Source organism: Mytilus galloprovincialis, chromosome 10, assembly GCF_965363235.1.
Source record: "Mytilus galloprovincialis chromosome 10, xbMytGall1.hap1.1, whole genome shotgun sequence".
Lineage (NCBI taxonomy): Eukaryota > Metazoa > Mollusca > Bivalvia > Mytilida > Mytilidae > Mytilus > Mytilus galloprovincialis.
In genome coordinates, this window is record NC_134847.1 from 56,928,669 (window position 1) to 56,948,297 (window position 19,629).

Genomic DNA, 19,629 nt, shown 5'->3' on the forward strand with positions numbered 1-19,629 from the left:
ATAATATGTAACTTCGTTTCGTTTGTATTTTAGTCTTGATGCCATCTAATTAACTATTGAGTTGACCTCCGAATACCTCCGATGATCATATAAGCGATATAAACATAAATAAAGATATGAATAGAACGCAAAATCGTGCAATTGGATTTGTATAGGTCTATTTAATTTCATATTATAGATTAAAAATATATGTTAATCGTCGTTTTTACCTGTATAAGAATGATGTTTTGTGGATGGAATCAGTAAATCAAATGATTTACCTTTGTTTCACTTTCAATGTTGACACTCTTTTCCTTTAAATAACTTAACACGCACAAAACCAGCGTTATATGTCACTAACTAAGATGTTAAATTGAAGTTCACATGAATACGGATTCAATGAGGTCGAATTATTCACTTGCAAGTGAATAATTCATCATCAATGTTTCTTAGCTTAATTTGACAAAATTGAACAATACCTGCTGCTTAAAACGAATTATTATTTCACTATTTCACATTTATCAATGATTGTGTTTGTTTTTTTTTTCTTTGCTAGAGGTATATGTGGAGGGTTGAGATCTCACTGTGACTAAACATGTTTAACTCAACCACATCTTTGCGCCTGTCCCTAGTCAGGAGCCTCTGGTCATTATCGGTCTTGCATAATTTTTAATTTTAGTTCACATTAAAATATGCTATTTCATTAATAAAGTAAAAGCAAGGAGATGCTAGACAAAACCACGATCAATTAAAGAGTAATGCCTAGATTTTATAGTAGACGGTTATGATAAGAAATGTGTACTTTTCAGTATACGGATATTTTACTATTTTACGGTGTTTGTATATTCCAACTCGTTTGATGTGTCCGTGTCTGTAGAGACGTTTTTGGATTTTAACACACTTAATCTATGTAGTACTGGTAAATCTATATTGAGTCAGGATTTCAATACCACAAAGCACTTCAAATTCTTCCATAGATACAAATATAAGGCTTGGAAATTTTGCTGAACCCGTAGAAGACTTATTACAAACGGGATACTAGTATTTTTAGATACAATCCGGATAAACTTATCGCTCCTTGAAATAATCTTTTTATAAAAGGTTAATTATAAAATGCTGCAATTAGATCTTTGAATATTGTGATTTTTGGTATAGATATTGAATTTGGTATCAGCATATAAGAACCAAACTAAATATTATTTTATACAAATTTCGGAGATGTATATTCGAGGTTCTACATTCTGTCGATACTTAAACTTTGTAATTGCACAAGGTCATGTTCTTCTCTGACTAAGATTAATGATATGTTTTCACTAAATCCATTTGATGTTGGATGTGTTCTGATTGATATTTTAGACTTACACATCATGTGTTATTGGATTTGAACTAGCTTTCAGAAACTGTGAGTAATACTATTCTCAAATCTGTACTTAGTGACTTTTTATTATTATGGTTTTTGGACTTTGTATAGATCTAATGAGTGAATCCCTTTTTCCAACTGATTTTTTGAATTTGTTCTCATTTCGTACTTTTACACCACTGTCCTAGGCTAAGTTATGTTTGGTACCAGCAAACATGTTGTATTTGCCTGTCCCAAGTGAGAAGCCTGTTATTCAATGGTTGTCGTTTGTTGCTATATGTTATATTTGTTTATCGTTTACTGTTTTGTACTTAAATCAGACTGTCGGTTAGTTTTCTCGTTTGAATTGTTTTCCATTTGTCATTTCGGGGTCTTTTGGTTCTCAATGATCTTCAACTTCGTACTTTATTTGGACTTTTTAACTTTTTTGGATTCGAGCGTCACTGGTTAGTCTTTTGTAGACGAAACGCGCGTCTGGCGCATATACAAAATTTGGTCCTGGTATCTATGATGAGTTTATTTGAAGCTTATTGTCCGGTATGGATGTTGCTCATTGGTGAAGGTTGTGATGTGACCTATAGTGGTTGAGTTCATATGTCATTTAGTCCCTCTAGAGAAATGAACTGCCTCATTGAAAATCATACCAAATCTTCTAATTTTAATAATAGCTGTTAAAAAAATACTTGTTATTAGTTTCTGTCTGCGCGTATATTCTGCAAAAATAAAATATATAAGGTCACAGTACCCAAATTGCACCCATATAGCAAATATAGCAGTGGAAATCTTACGAGTTTTCATAGAGACATGATATTTTGTATTTTTGTGATTTGACATTATGTGTGTCTTTCGGCACAGCCAAATATATCTAAATATAAATAAGACATTCACAGATTACACTAATAGATGAAGTATTCAATGGAAAAGAAAAATCTACGGAAACGTCGCCATGCGACGTCCACAAAAGCCAACTTTTAAAAATGAACAATAAAAATATGTCCCATCAATTTCTTTTAAAAAATGAATACTAAGCACAGGCTTATTTCAGATTGGTCTAAATATCTGGAGAAATAAAACAAAACAACAGTTATTCGATTGTTAAGGATGTGAATGTAAACATGGAAAAAAATTGGTTATTCCTACGGCTGTAAGAATCGTCGATCGTTTGGAGGTCGGTTCAAACGCATTTTTCTATGATTTAATATGTATTCAAGATTGAATTGTCTGAACTATATACTAAATAAGTATTAATCTACAAAAAAAAAACAGAATGGAAACTTTTGTTTCCATCATATAAAATAAACGCAGACTGAGAAAAAAAAAAACTGTCAAAGCAGATGCAATTGTGTGAACCATCATGTTAGACTTTCGTATTAAATAAAAATCCTTTTAGTCATGTTTATATCAATATATTAAAAATTCAAGTCAATTATATTTTTCTGTGGATAATCAACAATTTTTTTAACAAAATTTTTCTAAAACTTATTTTTTTACTGAAGACCGTCGATACAATCTAAAAAAAGATCACAGTTATCTTGTAGATTATAGTTTATTGGAATAGTATATATACTAACATATTATGCCCCAGAGTAGATCTATTAGCTTTACTTGGCTTCCCAGTTTTAAAAAAGTTGTCTGACTTTTATTGTGAAGTTTTAAAAGAAAAACAAGTTAACTTTTTAGAAAAATAAGGCTTGCAGCTGACCAGGAACACATATATTTATATTGACATACTGTCCCAGGTCTCAACTTTTCAAACATGTATGAAGAAAATCAATTATTTATACCTTGAAAAAATACTTTCCTAGTATATACTAATTAATTTTTAAACAAATGTAAAATTATTTAAAAAAATATATACGTTATGTACTAATTTACAGCCACACCAAGATAACATGTAATGATATTTTGCACTTGCGGGATCTGCGATCATTAAGGAAACATTTCTAAAGTTCTTAGAAATCCAAACCTGATAACATGTCAACTTGTTGACCCTATTTTGAACCCCAAGAAAACATTTATTATAATTTTTATAATCGATACATAACGCAGACTGTCACGATTGATTGACCGCCACGTTTTTAAACGTATTAGTGTTTAGTCGATGTGTATTAGATTAAACATGAAAAGAGGCTAGATTTATCAGAAGAAAATTGTAGTTTTTATATGTTCGTAGACAGAGTGAAAGTAGAAAGTTTACTTCCGTGTTATAAAAGCTGCTGCCGCTAGGAGGCTTTGTGTCTGTTTATACGATTTTACCCACAATTCCTGAGATGTAGCAGTACACGGAGAAAACAGATGAATACACATTCTGAAAATGGCACACAGGGGTTCAATTTCTGCTCGAAGAGGATCGAAAAATGACGCAAATAAGGAAGAAGATGAACCGGAAAATAATGGCTATATTCAGATTTTGGTAAAACCACTGGAACAAGGAAATTTTAGTTTAATACTCAACTGGTTAGGCCTGTCAAATTATTCCTCTAACCAACTCGGGGCAGTGTACAGTTTAGGATTTGTTATTACTAGTTTATTATTATATCATGTGCTGAGGTGTGATATTGGATCATTATTTCAAAGATTTTGTGGGGTTCTTGTACCCGTATTTACAGTAATTTGTGCGTATTATTGGTTGTCATTATACTTGAGAAAAACATGGAACACAACAAGTGTGTATTTGCTATTCTCATCATGTTTTTTGGGAGAAACTGTTGCCCAGATAATACTGGGTACTCTCTCAGATAGTCAAAATGCCTCAAGTTTTGTGACGCAACCATTAATTGTATTTATTGTATTATTATCTATTTGCATATCTAGTGTTTTTTCGTCACTTGAAACACAACATAGTGCTGCAGTAATTTCGTTAGTTAGTTTTACAAGATTTTTAGCGTGTTCAACGCTCACTGATATACCACAATGTCTCAGACCTTATGTGGCTTATATTTGTGGTTTAACTGGTGTGATTATTTCTAAATACATGGAAACTATATTAAAACCACCTATCAGTAATTTCATGACGAGTGAAGGGAAAATTCCAGTAATAAAGCGACGACGGTCAAGCACGTCAACTAGTCATGCTTTTGCTCCACACAAGAATACAAGAAGAACTTCGCTTCCAGCACTTATTCCTAAGTCTCAGGTAAGTTTCCCCAAATAAATATGAATTTTTAGAGGCATATTACTGCAAGATGAAGTTCTATATTTCATTGTAATGCATCACTTTAACCTCCTACCAAGTCCTTGCACTAATGTCTAGTGACAATATATTTTATTTATGTGGTACAAGAATCACTGTTACACATTTCTTAAGAATTTATTGTTTTGAGGTCGATGTTTTGTGTAACGCAAAACAAGAGACGTATATGTCTCTGGCGAAACATAGCAATAATGTGTCCATGAACAAATGTACCAGCAAAAAATATAGCTACCGTTGCAAATGAATTTCACAGCATAAAGTCTTTTGGGTCATCTTAAAGGTTTGAGCCCAACTCAAAGATTGAGCATATGAAATGAAGTATAATTTTGGGTAAAAATAAAGTTTGTTGAAAGTTTGTTGATTGTAACTAAACTACATGTACATGTATACGTACATATTTAATGTAATTTATCTGACTGAAAAATATAAATGACTGAATGTTTTAATTAGTTTAAAGACCTATGGATTACATGACTTTGGATTTTTTATCCAATTTTATATTGTTGTGTTGTTGTTCATTGTATTTAAGGTCTTTAAATTTGGTAATAGAACAAATAGTGATTTTATCAGCTCTCAACAAAGTAATGAAATATAATCATACATGTTATTATTATAAGATATTTCATTGTTACAAATATAATGTAACAATACGTCTTATTAGAGCTGAGACTATTCCGTCTTAACTGATTGTTCATCTCTGATATCGCTAACCGAATTTTACATACTATTAGAACAAATTAAATTGTACTTACTGGTCTGTAATACTTGTATAAATATCAGTTTTCAAGTGGTTCACCCAGTGGATTAAAGATTTAGAATTAGGCCAACAGACTTTATGGGTGTGCAGTCTTTGAGTGCAGATTATGTGCATTTAATACATGTACATGTATCTGTTTCTGAAAAATCGGCTTTCAATTTAGTTATTTTGAGTTTTCAGAATAATCAGTTTTGAATTTAGATAACTGAGAATGTATTTGGCAAATGTTTTTTTTTTTTATATTATAAGAATATTATTGATACACTTCATTACAATGAAGATTAAAATAATATTATGAAAAACAAAACTACAAAAAAGTAACATGTAGAAAGCCCGAATCCTACTTCCATGTACTTTACTTAATAAGTTTACGACATTCTTTGCACATTAAAAATTAAGTTTATTGTCAGATTTGATCTACAAATTGTACATTTACCCATGGCCAGGAACAGATATACTGTTCTTAGATTTAACAGAGCCAAAAATTGTACAATAACCAGAGCTTATATACATATTATAACTATATTTCAAGACATAATATGGACATACATAATACACAGATTATATATGTACATGTAGATGTTAATTCACATGAACTTCCCTTGATATATATGTATAGAACAGTACATCATAAATATATAATGAGTGTTTGCTGTAATCAAATAAAATTGATAGTTTTATTACCAATTATCAAGTATTGATTAAAAAGATAAGTTTGTTTGTCCCAGATATCTAAATCATGTCAACAAATTTACACCTTAACCTATATTTATTGTAAGTTAACACTTTGATGAAGTAACCATTGTGTTTATCTCAGGATTACAACAATATTTGTAATCTAGGAGACATCTGGTTACTCAACTCAATTTTTAATGAAAGACAACTCATGTATCTTATGTCATATAAGGTAGAAAAAATATGTTGTACAACATGATGTTGTACATTATGTAAATAGTATACATACAACATTAAAGATTGTGTACCAGAATTACAAAAGGGAATTATAATTATAATGCAAAAAACACAAGCATGCCAACAGTATGATGTTGTAATATACTAATTGTGAAAATATAAAAACAGGACAAGAAAAGACAATATTTTATTGAAGTCTCGCCTCTTCATTTTATAAAAAAAAATTAAAGTTAACAAAATATAATCATAAAACATACAAGAGCCATTGTAAAAAGAGTTATGAGAGACTATCTACTAGTATATTGGATATGAAAATAATTTATATATTAGAATTGATTAAAGGCCTGGCATACATGTACTAAATGATAAACATACATGTGATATGTACAATGTGTAATGAGAAACTGCCAAGATTTGTCAGGATCATAAATCAGTCATCATTATAGAGTTCTAAAATACATGTATGTACAGAACTAAGGCAGGTGTTAGGAATGTTACTGTTTGGTTTGATATTAAATAAGACATTTCAAAATTGAGATTTTTTTTAACCACACCTATTTTAAACTGCATTTACTGCACATTTTAGAGAGGAAAATTCTATAGCCTCATGTGTACTGTTATAATGAGAAACTTGTATAAATATACATTTAATCAGTTATAATCAAGAATAGGGAAATTGAATATACATGTATTATATTGAAAAAGAAGCTACTTGTATATATATACAAAGCCATCAGTGGGAGTTATAATCTTCAGAAAAACATTAAAATAATTCTGCAAGTACACTTGGTTGTTCCAACATGCAGGTTGACAAATAATTTACTAATTGTCATGAACAATTGTAATTTTAAAATGACAATGAATTCACTATTGGTAATTGTCATGTACTGTGTACAATTGTAATTTTAAAATGACAATGAATTTGTGATTTGTAAATGTCATGCATTGTGTACAATTGTAATTTAAAAATACATAAATGACAATATGCATTTATTATTTGCAATTGTCATTTGCAATTGTCATGAACATGTTAATTGTAATTTTTAAAATGACAGTGAATTGTCATGTACAATTTGTAGTTTTAAAACTCATTAAAGGTTGATTTGTTGTTTAAATAGCTGTTTAATGATTTAATGTTCAGCAACAAATATCACTTGCATTGTATTAAATTGGTACACAATATCATATCTTATATGCAAATCATATGTGTACAACATGTACTTAAATGTAATAGATGTAGTTGAAAAACATTAAGATGCATACATTGTACATGTATTTATTTTACTGTTATTAAGTGGCATCATAGTAGTTGTAGAAGTATGTACTTACATTGTAGGACTGTAGCCAAATTTAAACATAAGATTACAATGTACTTTGTCTTATTAGTCTATGTAGGTTGAAGTAACTTCACCTTTGTCAGACTTCATTAATTTATAAAGTTTTTTTGGTCAACAGTCCATGGGAATTTTGTATTTTGTAAATAGGGTTAATTTCTATCAAAAATTGGTATGTCTATTATGTAAACCTGTATTTAATTTATTATTGAATCTTGTGCAACCTTTGTGACACCATGTCAGACTTAAGTTCAATGTTTAATCTTAAAAAAAATCAATGTATAACTACTTCACTTGTACTTGTAAGTTTGGAAATGACCAAGAAATATTACTAAATCGTATTAATCACTTACTGATTATGTGCGATTATTTGGATTTCTCACCTGTAATTAATGTCATTACCTGTACTAATCAGTCATATATCAACCTTCATTTACTGATCACTGTATTTGAACAGCCCTTGTAAATTTTAATATATCAGATTCATAGATAGGAAATCAATTTTACATTTGTGCTGAATTTTAAATCGGAAAATCATTATTAAACATGTTAAATGTAGGTTGTAAGGTCTCATTTAAATGGTATTAATCGAATGTTGGTTTAAAAATGCAAGTTTGCACATACTTAAAGAAAGAATGGCCAGTCTTTAACTAGGAACATGTTGAATTAATCCATCACTTTATAGGCACTTGACATATAATGTAGGATTAGAATTGTATTTGAAATTTTAATTCTATTAAAGCATTATTTAGATTATAAAAAACGGCTTTAGATGCAATGTACTAAGTTGTGACAATTTGTGACTACTTAGCAAATCAAAAAATTTGGTGATATAAAATGCAAAACACAAAAAAACACTCAAAGATTTTTTGCTGAAGAACCATTTTTCAAGGAATGCAAACTTGCTAGCTATCAGAATGAAGATAATAATTACAGATTTAATGTTATTTATACCGTGCCTGACTTTTAAAATGTAAATAATTTTAAAAAAAATGTTTCGGCAACAAGAGGCAAATTTAGGCAACCATTCTGCCCTCAAACAAATAAGAAAGTAATGTTTTAAAGGCCACTTGAATTTGAAAATCAGAAAATATTATAAATCTAGCGAAAACATCCTTCAAATGTTCATACATTGTATTAGATCTCAACTGCTGAAATAGCATAATTTTGAGATCTTGACATTGACATTTAGTTATGAGCCATGGTGACTGCCACCCTAAAAGATATTTTTATTTTGCTAAGAAATATGAGTGAAATATATATATATATATATATTGACTGAAAACTAAAATTTCGAGCCTGTTTATGACCTCATAGACCTCATAGACCAAAGTGATATTATAAGTGACCTTTCTGTACTAAAGTTTCCATATTTAATAATCTGTTTATTTATCAATAAAAATTAGTTTACTTTTTTGCAATTTCAAATTTGAAGGATTCCAATAATGGATCTTATCAAAATTTTCTCCCTTAATATCCAGTATCACTTTTTCGTCAAGCCAAATATTTTCCAGACTTAAGGTCCTGGGTGAATATAGAGAGAAACTTGAGAAATATCAGGATTAATAGCTAAATGTGGAATACAAATAAAACATTATTCAAGGAAAATGGATTTGTAATTATTATTTACATGTACGCAAAGCCTTGAAATATGTTTCTACATTTACATGTTAAATTCGTGTTTATAAATATAAGATGTGGTATATACTCCATCCAAGTCACAATTTGTAAAAAAAGTAGACCATTATCATGATTATAGGTCAAAGTACAGCCTTCAACACAGAGCCTTAGCTCACACCAAACATGATTTATTTTTTGACAGCTTTCAGTTAAATACTAAGTTAAGACACTCACTATGCTTTCATGTACAAAATGTCTTTAGAATAAGAATTTGAATTTTCTGTTACAAATTTTATTTTGTTTTGGATTAGCATTTGTATGCTGAGCTTAATTTATATTTTAACCAAAAAGATAAAAATTTTCCCATGGCCAAGAAAAAGATATTAAAGATATTTGAATTCCTGATGTATTTTAATAAGACCTCATTTCTTTGACACAGAATAATTCAAGTTCCTTAGGGTTAGATTGTATAGTTCATAACTATAGATTTACTCTCTGTCGTCCAGGGATTTTGTTAGCATCAAAGGACTTTCAGGTGTGTATTGGAATTTTATCCACAACTTTTTCATATTAATAAGTTCAGAATGAAATTGATTTTAGTGATCAACTTACACGGTTTTAACATTTTCCTCCTAGGAATGCTAATAAAAGCTTACATGGTTATTAAAAATCTCTTAATTTGTATTCAAATGGGAGCCTGTTTTGTTACATTGCCTTCCATTGACGTAGTTCAATCATTAAATGTATTTTTTCTCCATGTTTTCCAGCAAATTGAATTTTAACTTCTTATTATGATATTTCAAAATCTCATTTATGTATCAACCATAAAAGGAACAGAATAGAATACATGTACATATATTACATTACTTGTGGATATTTATTGAATATTTTTTTATGTACAAGCAAACTTTAAATTTACAAAGATGTATAAGAATTAAAACAAAAATTTCATTAAAGTAATATTTGACGAAATTCTTTGAACACATATGCATGTATGATGTAGAGTCTGGATGGGATATAAGGAATAATGGCAAAATAAATCTAACTGTTTAATGATTTTCATGAGAATTTTACAGAATAAGCTTAGCTAGGGAAACAATGAGTAATACAGAGTATCATACAAAATACTGTTCTATCCTATCTTAATATTGTGTGTGAACATCCTCTTCAGAAGTACTACATAACTATTGCAGATACATAACTGGCTCTCTCAGGAAATAAATAAGCTGTATTCAAATAGACTTTGCCTGTTTTTGAGAAAACACACATAATAATATATTTCCTGTGCTAAGTACATAATGTAGTACCAAACAATACTCAAATCATCTTTTTGATACATGTACTTAAAGTTAAAGCAAGGTTAAAATAAATAATTTGCGAGTTCAAGTTTTTTCCCCCTTAAGAATAAAAATGTTGTGTACATATACATGTAGGTAGGGTGGTATGGTTAATTTGCATATAAATTATTTGACCTTTAGTAGATCAAGGAAGAGGTTGAATGTCAATGAGACAGTTATCCAACAAATTATATATATTAATTCTATATAATGGAAGAATAAAAGCTGAGGTGTATAACCTGTCATTTTACTTTCTGTACATGTAATGTTTTGGTTCAGATGGATAGGAATCTGATCCCAAGAGACAAAGTGTTGAGTCTAATGTGAGATTGTGCTGGTGAGTTGACATGTTCAACAGGTAGTAATGTTGCCCTTCTATATTGGACCTCATATGCTTCTACAAAATGTTCTTGGGTCAACGCTTGCCATCACAAACAACAATGCATAAGTATAAGGTATAAATTATCCTCTTAAACTGTTTTAAATTTTAGCAAATAGGAATGCCTTGTTATGTCCTGCCTTTAACAAAAAAATAGCAGAAGGGGTGGCATTATTTTTTTTTAATCTGTGTGTTTGACATACATGTATGTCTAAATGTATCAGGTTAAAGTTTTAGTTTTTCTAAGAATTTCATGAAGTGGTAGTCACATTATCTTGAAAACTTTTAAGTACATGTGTTTATTATGATTTGATTATTACTTGAGTTAGGGTTTTGACTTAGATTTTTTGGTTCACTAAACATGGATATATGATCATGATGATAGACTAATATTGCATGATAGTAAATGTGGAATTTTGAGAAAGTCAGTGTCCTAACACAAGACATAGTGTCCTTTATTGTCCTATTAACACAAGTCATTATGTGTCCTTTATTGTCCTATTAACACAAGTCATGGTGTCCTTTATTGTCCTATGAACACAAGTCATAGTGTCCTTTATTGTCCTATTAACACAAGTCATAGTGTCCTTTATTGTCCTATTAACACAAGTCATAGTGTCCTTTATTGTCCTATTAACACAAGTCATAGTGTCCTTTATTGTCCTATTAACACAAGTCATAGTGTCCTTTATTGTCCTACACAAGTCATAGTGTCCTTTATTGTCCTATTAACACAAGTCATGGTGTCCTTTATTGTCCTATTAACACAAGTCATAGTGTCCTTTATTGTCCTAACACAAGTCATAGTGTCCTTTATTGTTCTATTAACACAAGTCATAGTGTCCTTTATTGTCCTATTAACACAAGTCATAGTGTCCTTTATTGTCCTATTAACACAAGTCATAGTGTCCTTTATTGTTCTATTAACACAAGACATAGTGTCCTTTATTGTCCTATTAACACAAGTCATAGTGTCCTTTATTGTTCTATTAACACAAGACATAGTGTCCTTTATTGTCCTAACACAAGTCATAGTGTCCTTTATTGTCCTATTAACACAAGTCATACTAGTGTCCTTTATTGTCCTATTAACACAAGACATAGTGTCCTTTATTGTCCTATTAACACAAGTCATAGTGTCCTTTATTGTTCTATTAACACAAGTCATAGTGTCCTTTATTGTCCTAACACAAGTCATAGTGTCCTTTATTGTCCTAACACAAGTCATAGTGTCCTTTATTGTCCTATTAACACAAGTCATAGTGTCCTTTATTGTCCTATTAACACAAGACATAGTGTCCTTTATTGTCCTAACACAAGTCATAGTGTCCTTTATTGTCCTATTAACACAAGTCATACTAGTGTCCTTTATTGTCCTATTAACACAAGACATAGTGTCCTTTATTGTCCTATTAACACAAGTCATAGTGTCCTTTATTGTCCTAACACAAGTCATAGTGTCCTTTATTGTCCTATTAACACAAGTCATAGTGTCCTTTATTGTCCTATTAACACAAGACATAGTGTCCTTTATTGTCCTATTAACACAAGTCATGGGGTCCTTTATTGTCCTAACACAAGTCATAGTGTCCTTTATTGTCCTATGAACACAAGTCATAGTGTCCTTTATTGTCCTATGAACACAAGTCATAGTGTCCTTTATTGTCCTATTAACACAAGTCATAGTGTGTCCTTTATTGTTCTATGAACACAAGTCATTATGTGTCCTTTATTGTCCTATGAACACAAGTCATAGTGTCCTTTATTGTCCTATTAACACAAGTCATAGTGTCCTTTATTGTCCTATTAACACAAGTCAAAGTGTCCTTTATTGTCCTATTAACACAAGTCATAGTGTCCTTTATTGTCCTATTAACACAAGTCATTATGTGTCCTTTATTGTCCTATTAACACAAGTCATAGTGTCCTTTATTGTCCTATTAACACAAGTCATAGTGTCCTTTATTGTCCTATTAACACAAGTCATTATGTGTCCTTTATTGTCCTATTAACACAAGTCATAGTGTCCTTTATTGTTCTATTAACACAAGTCATAGTGTCCTTTATTGTCCTATGAACACAAGTCATAGTGTCCTTTATTGTCCTATTAACACAAGTCATAGTGTCCTTTATTGTTCTATTAACACAAGACATAGTGTCCTTTATTGTCCTATTAACACAAGTCATTATGTGTCCTTTATTGTCCTATTAACACAAGTCATAGTGTCCTTTATTGTCCTATTAACACAAGTCATAGTGTCCTTTATTGTCCTATTAACACAAGTCATAGTGTCCTTTATTGTCCTAACACAAGTCATAGTGTCCTTTATTGTCCTATTAACACAAGTCATAGTGTCCTTTATTGTCCTATTAACACAAGTCATAGTGTCCTTTATTGTCCTAACACAAGTCATAGTGTCCTTTATTGTCCTAACACAAGTCATAGTGTCCTTTATTGTTCTATTAACACAAGTCATAGTGTCCTTTATTGTCCTAACACAAGTCATAGTGTCCTTTATTGTTCTATTAACACAAGTCATAGTGTCCTTTATTGTCCTAACACAAGTCATAGTGTCCTTTATTGTCCTATTAACACAAGTCATAGTGTCCTTTATTGTCCTATTAACACAAGTCATAGTGTCCTTTATTGTCCTATTAACACAAGTCATAGTGTCCTTTATTGTTCTATTAACACAAGTCATAGTGTCCTTTATTGTCCTATTAACACAAGTCATAGTGTCCTTTATTGTCCTAACACAAGTCATAGTGTCCTTTATTGTCCTAACACAAGTCATAGTGTCCTTTATTGTTCTATTAACACAAGTCATAGTGTCCTTTATTGTCCTAACACAAGTCATAGTGTCCTTTATTGTTCTATTAACACAAGTCATAGTGTCCTTTATTGTCCTATTAACACAAGTCATAGTGTCCTTTATTGTTCTATTAACACAAGACATAGTGTCCTTTATTGTCCTATTAACACAAGTCATTATGTGTCCTTTATTGTCCTATTAACACAAGTCATAGTGTCCTTTATTGTCCTATTAACACAAGTCATAGTGTCCTTTATTGTCCTATTAACACAAGTCATAGTGTCCTTTATTGTCCTAACACAAGTCATAGTGTCCTTTATTGTCCTAACACAAGTCATAGTGTCCTTTATTGTCCTATTAACACAAGTCATAGTGTCCTTTATTGTCCTAACACAAGTCATAGTGTCCTTTATTGTCCTAACACAAGTCATAGTGTCCTTTATTGTTCTATTAACACAAGTCATAGTGTCCTTTATTGTCCTAACACAAGTCATAGTGTCCTTTATTGTTCTATTAACACAAGTCATAGTGTCCTTTATTGTCCTATTAACACAAGTCATAGTGTCCTTTATTGTCCTATTAACACAAGTCATAGTTTATTGTCCTATTAACACACATAGTGTCCTTTATTGTTCTATTAACACAAGTCATAGTGTCCTTTATTGTCCTATTAACACAAGACATAGTGTCCTTTATTGTTCTATTAACACAAGTCATAGTGTCCTTTATTGCCCTATTAACACAAGTCATAGTGTCCTTTATTGTCCTATTAACACAAGTCATAGTGTCCTTTATTGCCCTATTAACACAAGTCATAGTGTCCTTTATTGTCCTATTAACACAAGTCATAGTGTCCTTTATTGCCCTATTAACACAAGTCATAGTGTCCTTTATAGCCCTATTAACACAAGTCATAGTGTCCTTTATTGCCCTATTAACACAAGTCATAGTGTCCTTTATTGTCCTATTAACACAAGTCATAGTGTCCTTTATTGCCCTATTAACACAAGTCATAGTGTCCTTTATTGTCCTATTAACACAAGTCATAGTGTCCTTTATTGTCCTATTAACACAAGTCATAGTGTCCTTTATTGCCCTATTAACACAAGTCATAGTGTCCTTTATTGCCCTATTAACACAAGTCATAGTGTCCTTTATTGTCCTATTAACACAAGTCATAGTGTCCTTTATTGTCCTATTAACACGTCATAGTGTCCTTTATTGTCCTATGAGCACATACTGTTTTGCATTGAGTTATTTTACAAGAGTTTACTTTACCGTTATTTTGTAACCAATGGTAGATTTTACCTACTCTGGACAAATATTGTCTAATTATTCATAAGGAGTTGAAGTACTTTTTAATTACCATACATGATTCTAATGTCCTCCTGAAATATATGTAAATACGTATTTAACAAATTGCTTTTCATGTACATGTAATACCAGTATATCTATTTAAGGTTAACTATATTATGGTCAGCGACATTTAATAATAGTAGCCCTGAAAGACCACTGTAAAAACAGTTTAGTTTACTGAAGCATAAATTATGGACAAACATATTTCTATTATATCTATACTAAATATTAGGATTTGTTAAAGCTTGAGGGACGTCATAAGTGTTAAATATTATAAACATATAATAACAGAGAGACCATGTATGGATCAGTTTGGCATATTTAATTAAATGCTATAATAAAGTATATGTGAGAGGTGAATTAATTTGGCCAAAATCTAAGGATCAAGGTATATGACCATTTCATACATGTCACATATGTTTATATTCCTCTAATGTTCTGTAAAAGTACACAAATATGAAAAGAAAAGGGAAATAAAAGTATTTAAACCTTCCTTGCTTTTAATATATAGAATGGATTATCATTTGATGTTTACATTGAAATATCTAGTGCTGTTAATTGAGAAATTTTGTTTAAGGTTTTTATTAATATTGTCTTTGTTGAACAATGTGCAAAAAATTAGATCACTTATCGCAATTGCAGCAAATGTTGCTTACAAATATATGTTGAAATTTAAACACGATTTTTAATTTGGAGCACCAATCTATTGCAATTTCACAATATTTTAAAAACAAAAAAATGTTAAATTTCGTAATAAACATGTTACATTTATTTAAACTATGGAAGTTCATATCCCATATAGAACAGAAATAAATTGTGTTTGAGTTATTGTTTCAGATGTGATTGATAAAGCGTCCTATAAGGTTCTCCTATTTGGTTACCAAAGATTGATTTTTAGTCCATTGCTGAAGGGAATTCTTCACAGATACTGTAGATTAAAACATAATAAAGCTTCTAGTTTCCATTAAGAATGACAATGCAGACATCTTTATTAATCTAAACTTGGACAACTTCTGATATTAAGAAATGAAATCATTGATACTTAAACTGTGTAGATTTTATGTGAAGTGACAAGTACTGCTTTTCTACAGTTGATAATATCAGAATATTTGATAAAGTTTCCTGATGAGGGACACGACCAATATAAAATACAAAGTCTCTTTAAGTTGTCCTTTTATATGTCTTAATTTTGTTCAGTTTTGTGCATACACTGTGGATTCAGTGTTTTTTCGCTTGGTACGATTTTTCATGGTTTTCGTGGGTACATTTAACCATGAATTTAAATGTTCAATGAATTACAAATTTTCTATCAGGTTGTATGCAGACTTTGGCAAAACCACGAAATTACATACCTAAAAAAAGGCTAGTTTTCTATAATCGACGCAAAATTGGTACCCCCAAAAATAAAAGAATCCTAGGTAAATGCGTATTAAGAAATTTTAAAATGTCTTAAAATTTTGTGTGTTCAGTGATTATTTTTAGCTAAAACACTTTAAAAAATATTGAAATTAATGAATGATCCATGATTTATTATTTTATTCATGAAAAGCTATGTGAAAAAAAAACAAAATTAAGATACATGCATATATATGTTACAAAGGAAAAATTAAAACCAGTGAAAAAAACCAAGACAATACCAAGTTGTTGAAATTCTGTTGATGAAACATTTCACTTAAAACATTATTGTTTTCCCTTACATTGTAGTGTTTCAGCCTTGACCTTTCAATTTTGGCTCCAGTTTGACCTCAAACTTAATTGTAATGAGTTAACCTGACTTTTTGTTGTAGTAAACATGACAGTATGTAAGTTAAAGCTTCCATGAAATGATGAAATTACAGCATTGTAATGCAGCAACCAAGTTATGTTTAAGTCATTATAGACATTGTAATAATTTGTACAGTGTAACCTGACTAATTGGGTACCTGATGAGTATTCCAACATCCTGCTTCAACCGAAACATTTTCATGGTCCCAAAATATGCCTATTTTTGCAGAAAAAACCTGAGTATTCCGACAACCTGCTTAATCCATCTTTTTTTTCTTGCCCCAAAGTGTGTCGGATAACACAGGTTCCACTGTATCAGTACTTTGTGTATATACAATATCACAATAGTCATTGAATTACTTGTTCATTTATGTAGAAAGGATTGTAAATTATGAATTTTAATAAATATGAAAAAAATCATATATATGTTTACACAGTGTACAATTTCAAAAGTTGGCAAATGTCCAGAAGAAAAAAATAGACATGAATATGTTATTTGGCAATAATTCATAATTGATACTTATAGAAGAGGGATAAAATTTAATGTCCATTATTGTTGACTTAAATATTAAAATATAAATACATTTGGTATTGGTGTAGGTTATATTTTATATTGGTATACCGATTAAAGCAATGTAAATACTATCTTAGTGTTTAAGTGTCATTAGTAATGTGATGATATAAAATGCCTCATGCTGTGAAACAGTTCAAGCTAACAGAGCCTGCTACAAAAAATCATCAGAAAACTTGCAGATCTCATAAGCTTTAATCATGATTTATTGTTAAGAGGGGAAAGTTATGCAATGTGCATGCTGCAAGGGATATTTTGTCTGCATGTAATCAGATTGATCTTTTTGTTTGAATGAAATGATTGATTGATTGTTGCTTGTTTAACATCTATGAATAAAAGGAGATGTGGTAGATACGTCAGGGAGACAGCAACCTAGAAAACATCCGTCTTTTGAGAAGCATATTTAGAATTGAATTGAAAAGAAAAAATGCAATAGGTTAATTCATGGAACAATTTTAGTGTACACACAATTATTTGTTTTAATCTAATAAATTTCTTCTGGTTATAAAATTAATAAAGAAAATTTATCCATGTAGGAAATATTTTCCGATAAGTAAATTTCCAGAAAAAAAAATATACGAAATATTTTAAAAACTTTGTATTTGTTTTTCTTCTGCTGTAACACATAAGTAAATACTGAGGTTAATTTATATGTATATAAGTTTCGGGTCCAAAACACAAAACATATGATTGTCTCATATAATATTTAAATACAAAGTATGCAAATGAGATAAACTTTTGATCCTCTTACAGTAAATAAGAAGTTCCTTAGAAGTTGCATGTATTTTCTAATTATACTTTTGTACATGTCGTAAGAAGCAAATTATTTTTGAAATATTTTGATTAATGTTTTTAACTGTATACTTGGGTGTAGTTTTAAGAGATTATGTCTTTTGTCTGTATAGCAAATTAAGCTATCAGATTTATTGTTTGAAATGTCCTTAAATTGAAGATATAATGTTTGAACAGATTTTGTTAATACTTATATTGTTAGTATTATATAATTTATTCAAGATAACATTTAAAAGTTGTATTTAAATGTATTTTTTTACCAAAAAGTATGAGTTGAAGGTAGTTGTCATTATCAAAGTTAACTTGTCTTACCCAGTACATTGTCATAGATTTCTTTAACCAGGTTAATTTAGTCAATTTTTAGTCAGATATTGGCACTATTAAAGTTTTTCATCAAAATCTTGGTCAAAGAAGATACCTACATTGTATGTAATTGGATAATTCCTGTCAAATTCCAAGTTTCAAGAAAAAAAGGAGAAGATTCTATTCTATTTAGTCCTTCCAACTTTTTGAAAATTTTACTTTGATTGTTGTCACTTTAAAAATATCCATCAAAAACTTTGACCAAGAAAACTTGTAGAAGAAACTTTGATAGTGACATGGAGCTTTAAGTAACAGTGGAAATTTTATTTTGCTGCTAAAATTTCTGAAGGTGCACACTGAACTTGTAGTTTAATTCTCTCAAGTTACTTTCATCTTTTTGCTCAATGAATTCATTAAGATCTCACATCTGAACTAAATGTAAAACTGTGTCTGGTAACATCCTTAACCTTCATCATCTCAAAGTCAAATCATTTGATAAATGCACTAAAAATATTTCAGAATGATAAGGCTTGCAAAGTGGTATAGCATCATTCATCAAATCATCTGTCATATTATAAGTTTGATTGTTAAATCATTTCACTTCACTGTTGAGGATTCACCTGGGAGAAACAAGTTGGGGGGGATAGAATTTTTCTTGCCTTAGAAAAGGTTCATTCAGCATGTTTAGATAATTAAAAAAAATGCAATAAATGCAATGAAGTAGTTGTTATTTGTTTTTCGTCTTTGATAATGATTATATATAGACTCTTGGTTTTTCATGTTTGGATGGTTTTAAATTAGTCATTTTTTGGGGCCCTTTATAGCTTGCTGTTGGGTGTTAGCCAAGGCTCTGTGTTGAAGGCCGTACTTTGACTTATAATGGTTTACTTTTACAAAATGTGACTTGGATTGAGAGTTGTCTCATTGGCACTCATACCACATCTTCTTATATCTATTTAAATTATAATTGGTTAAAGAATTAAAGAAGCCTGGTAATTTCTTGATCTGTATTGGTTGTGCTGACCAAAATGACAAACCATTTTTCCTGCAGAGTAAAACCGGTACATGTACACTAAATGTTTTTACGCATTTGAAGTAGCAAAATGAGGAATTACTGATCCAATAAAAGAAGTGAATTATCATTCATTAATACAGTTGA

At 30.2% G+C, this 19,629-nt stretch overlaps 1 protein-coding gene across 2 annotated transcripts in view; it reads left to right on the forward strand.

The window, feature by feature from the left end:
• Window positions 1–3,428: 3,428 nt before the first annotated feature.
• Window positions 3,429–19,629, forward strand: part of LOC143047923 (cGMP-inhibited 3',5'-cyclic phosphodiesterase 3A-like) — a 106,549-nt gene continuing 90,348 nt past the window's right edge. For both annotated transcript variants that reach the window (XM_076221269.1, XM_076221270.1), the window contains exon 1: window positions 3,429–4,475. In XM_076221269.1, coding sequence (XP_076077384.1) covers window positions 3,654–4,475 — 822 coding nt within the window. In that variant the 5' untranslated portion in view covers window positions 3,429–3,653. The remainder of the gene's footprint in view (window positions 4,476–19,629) is intronic.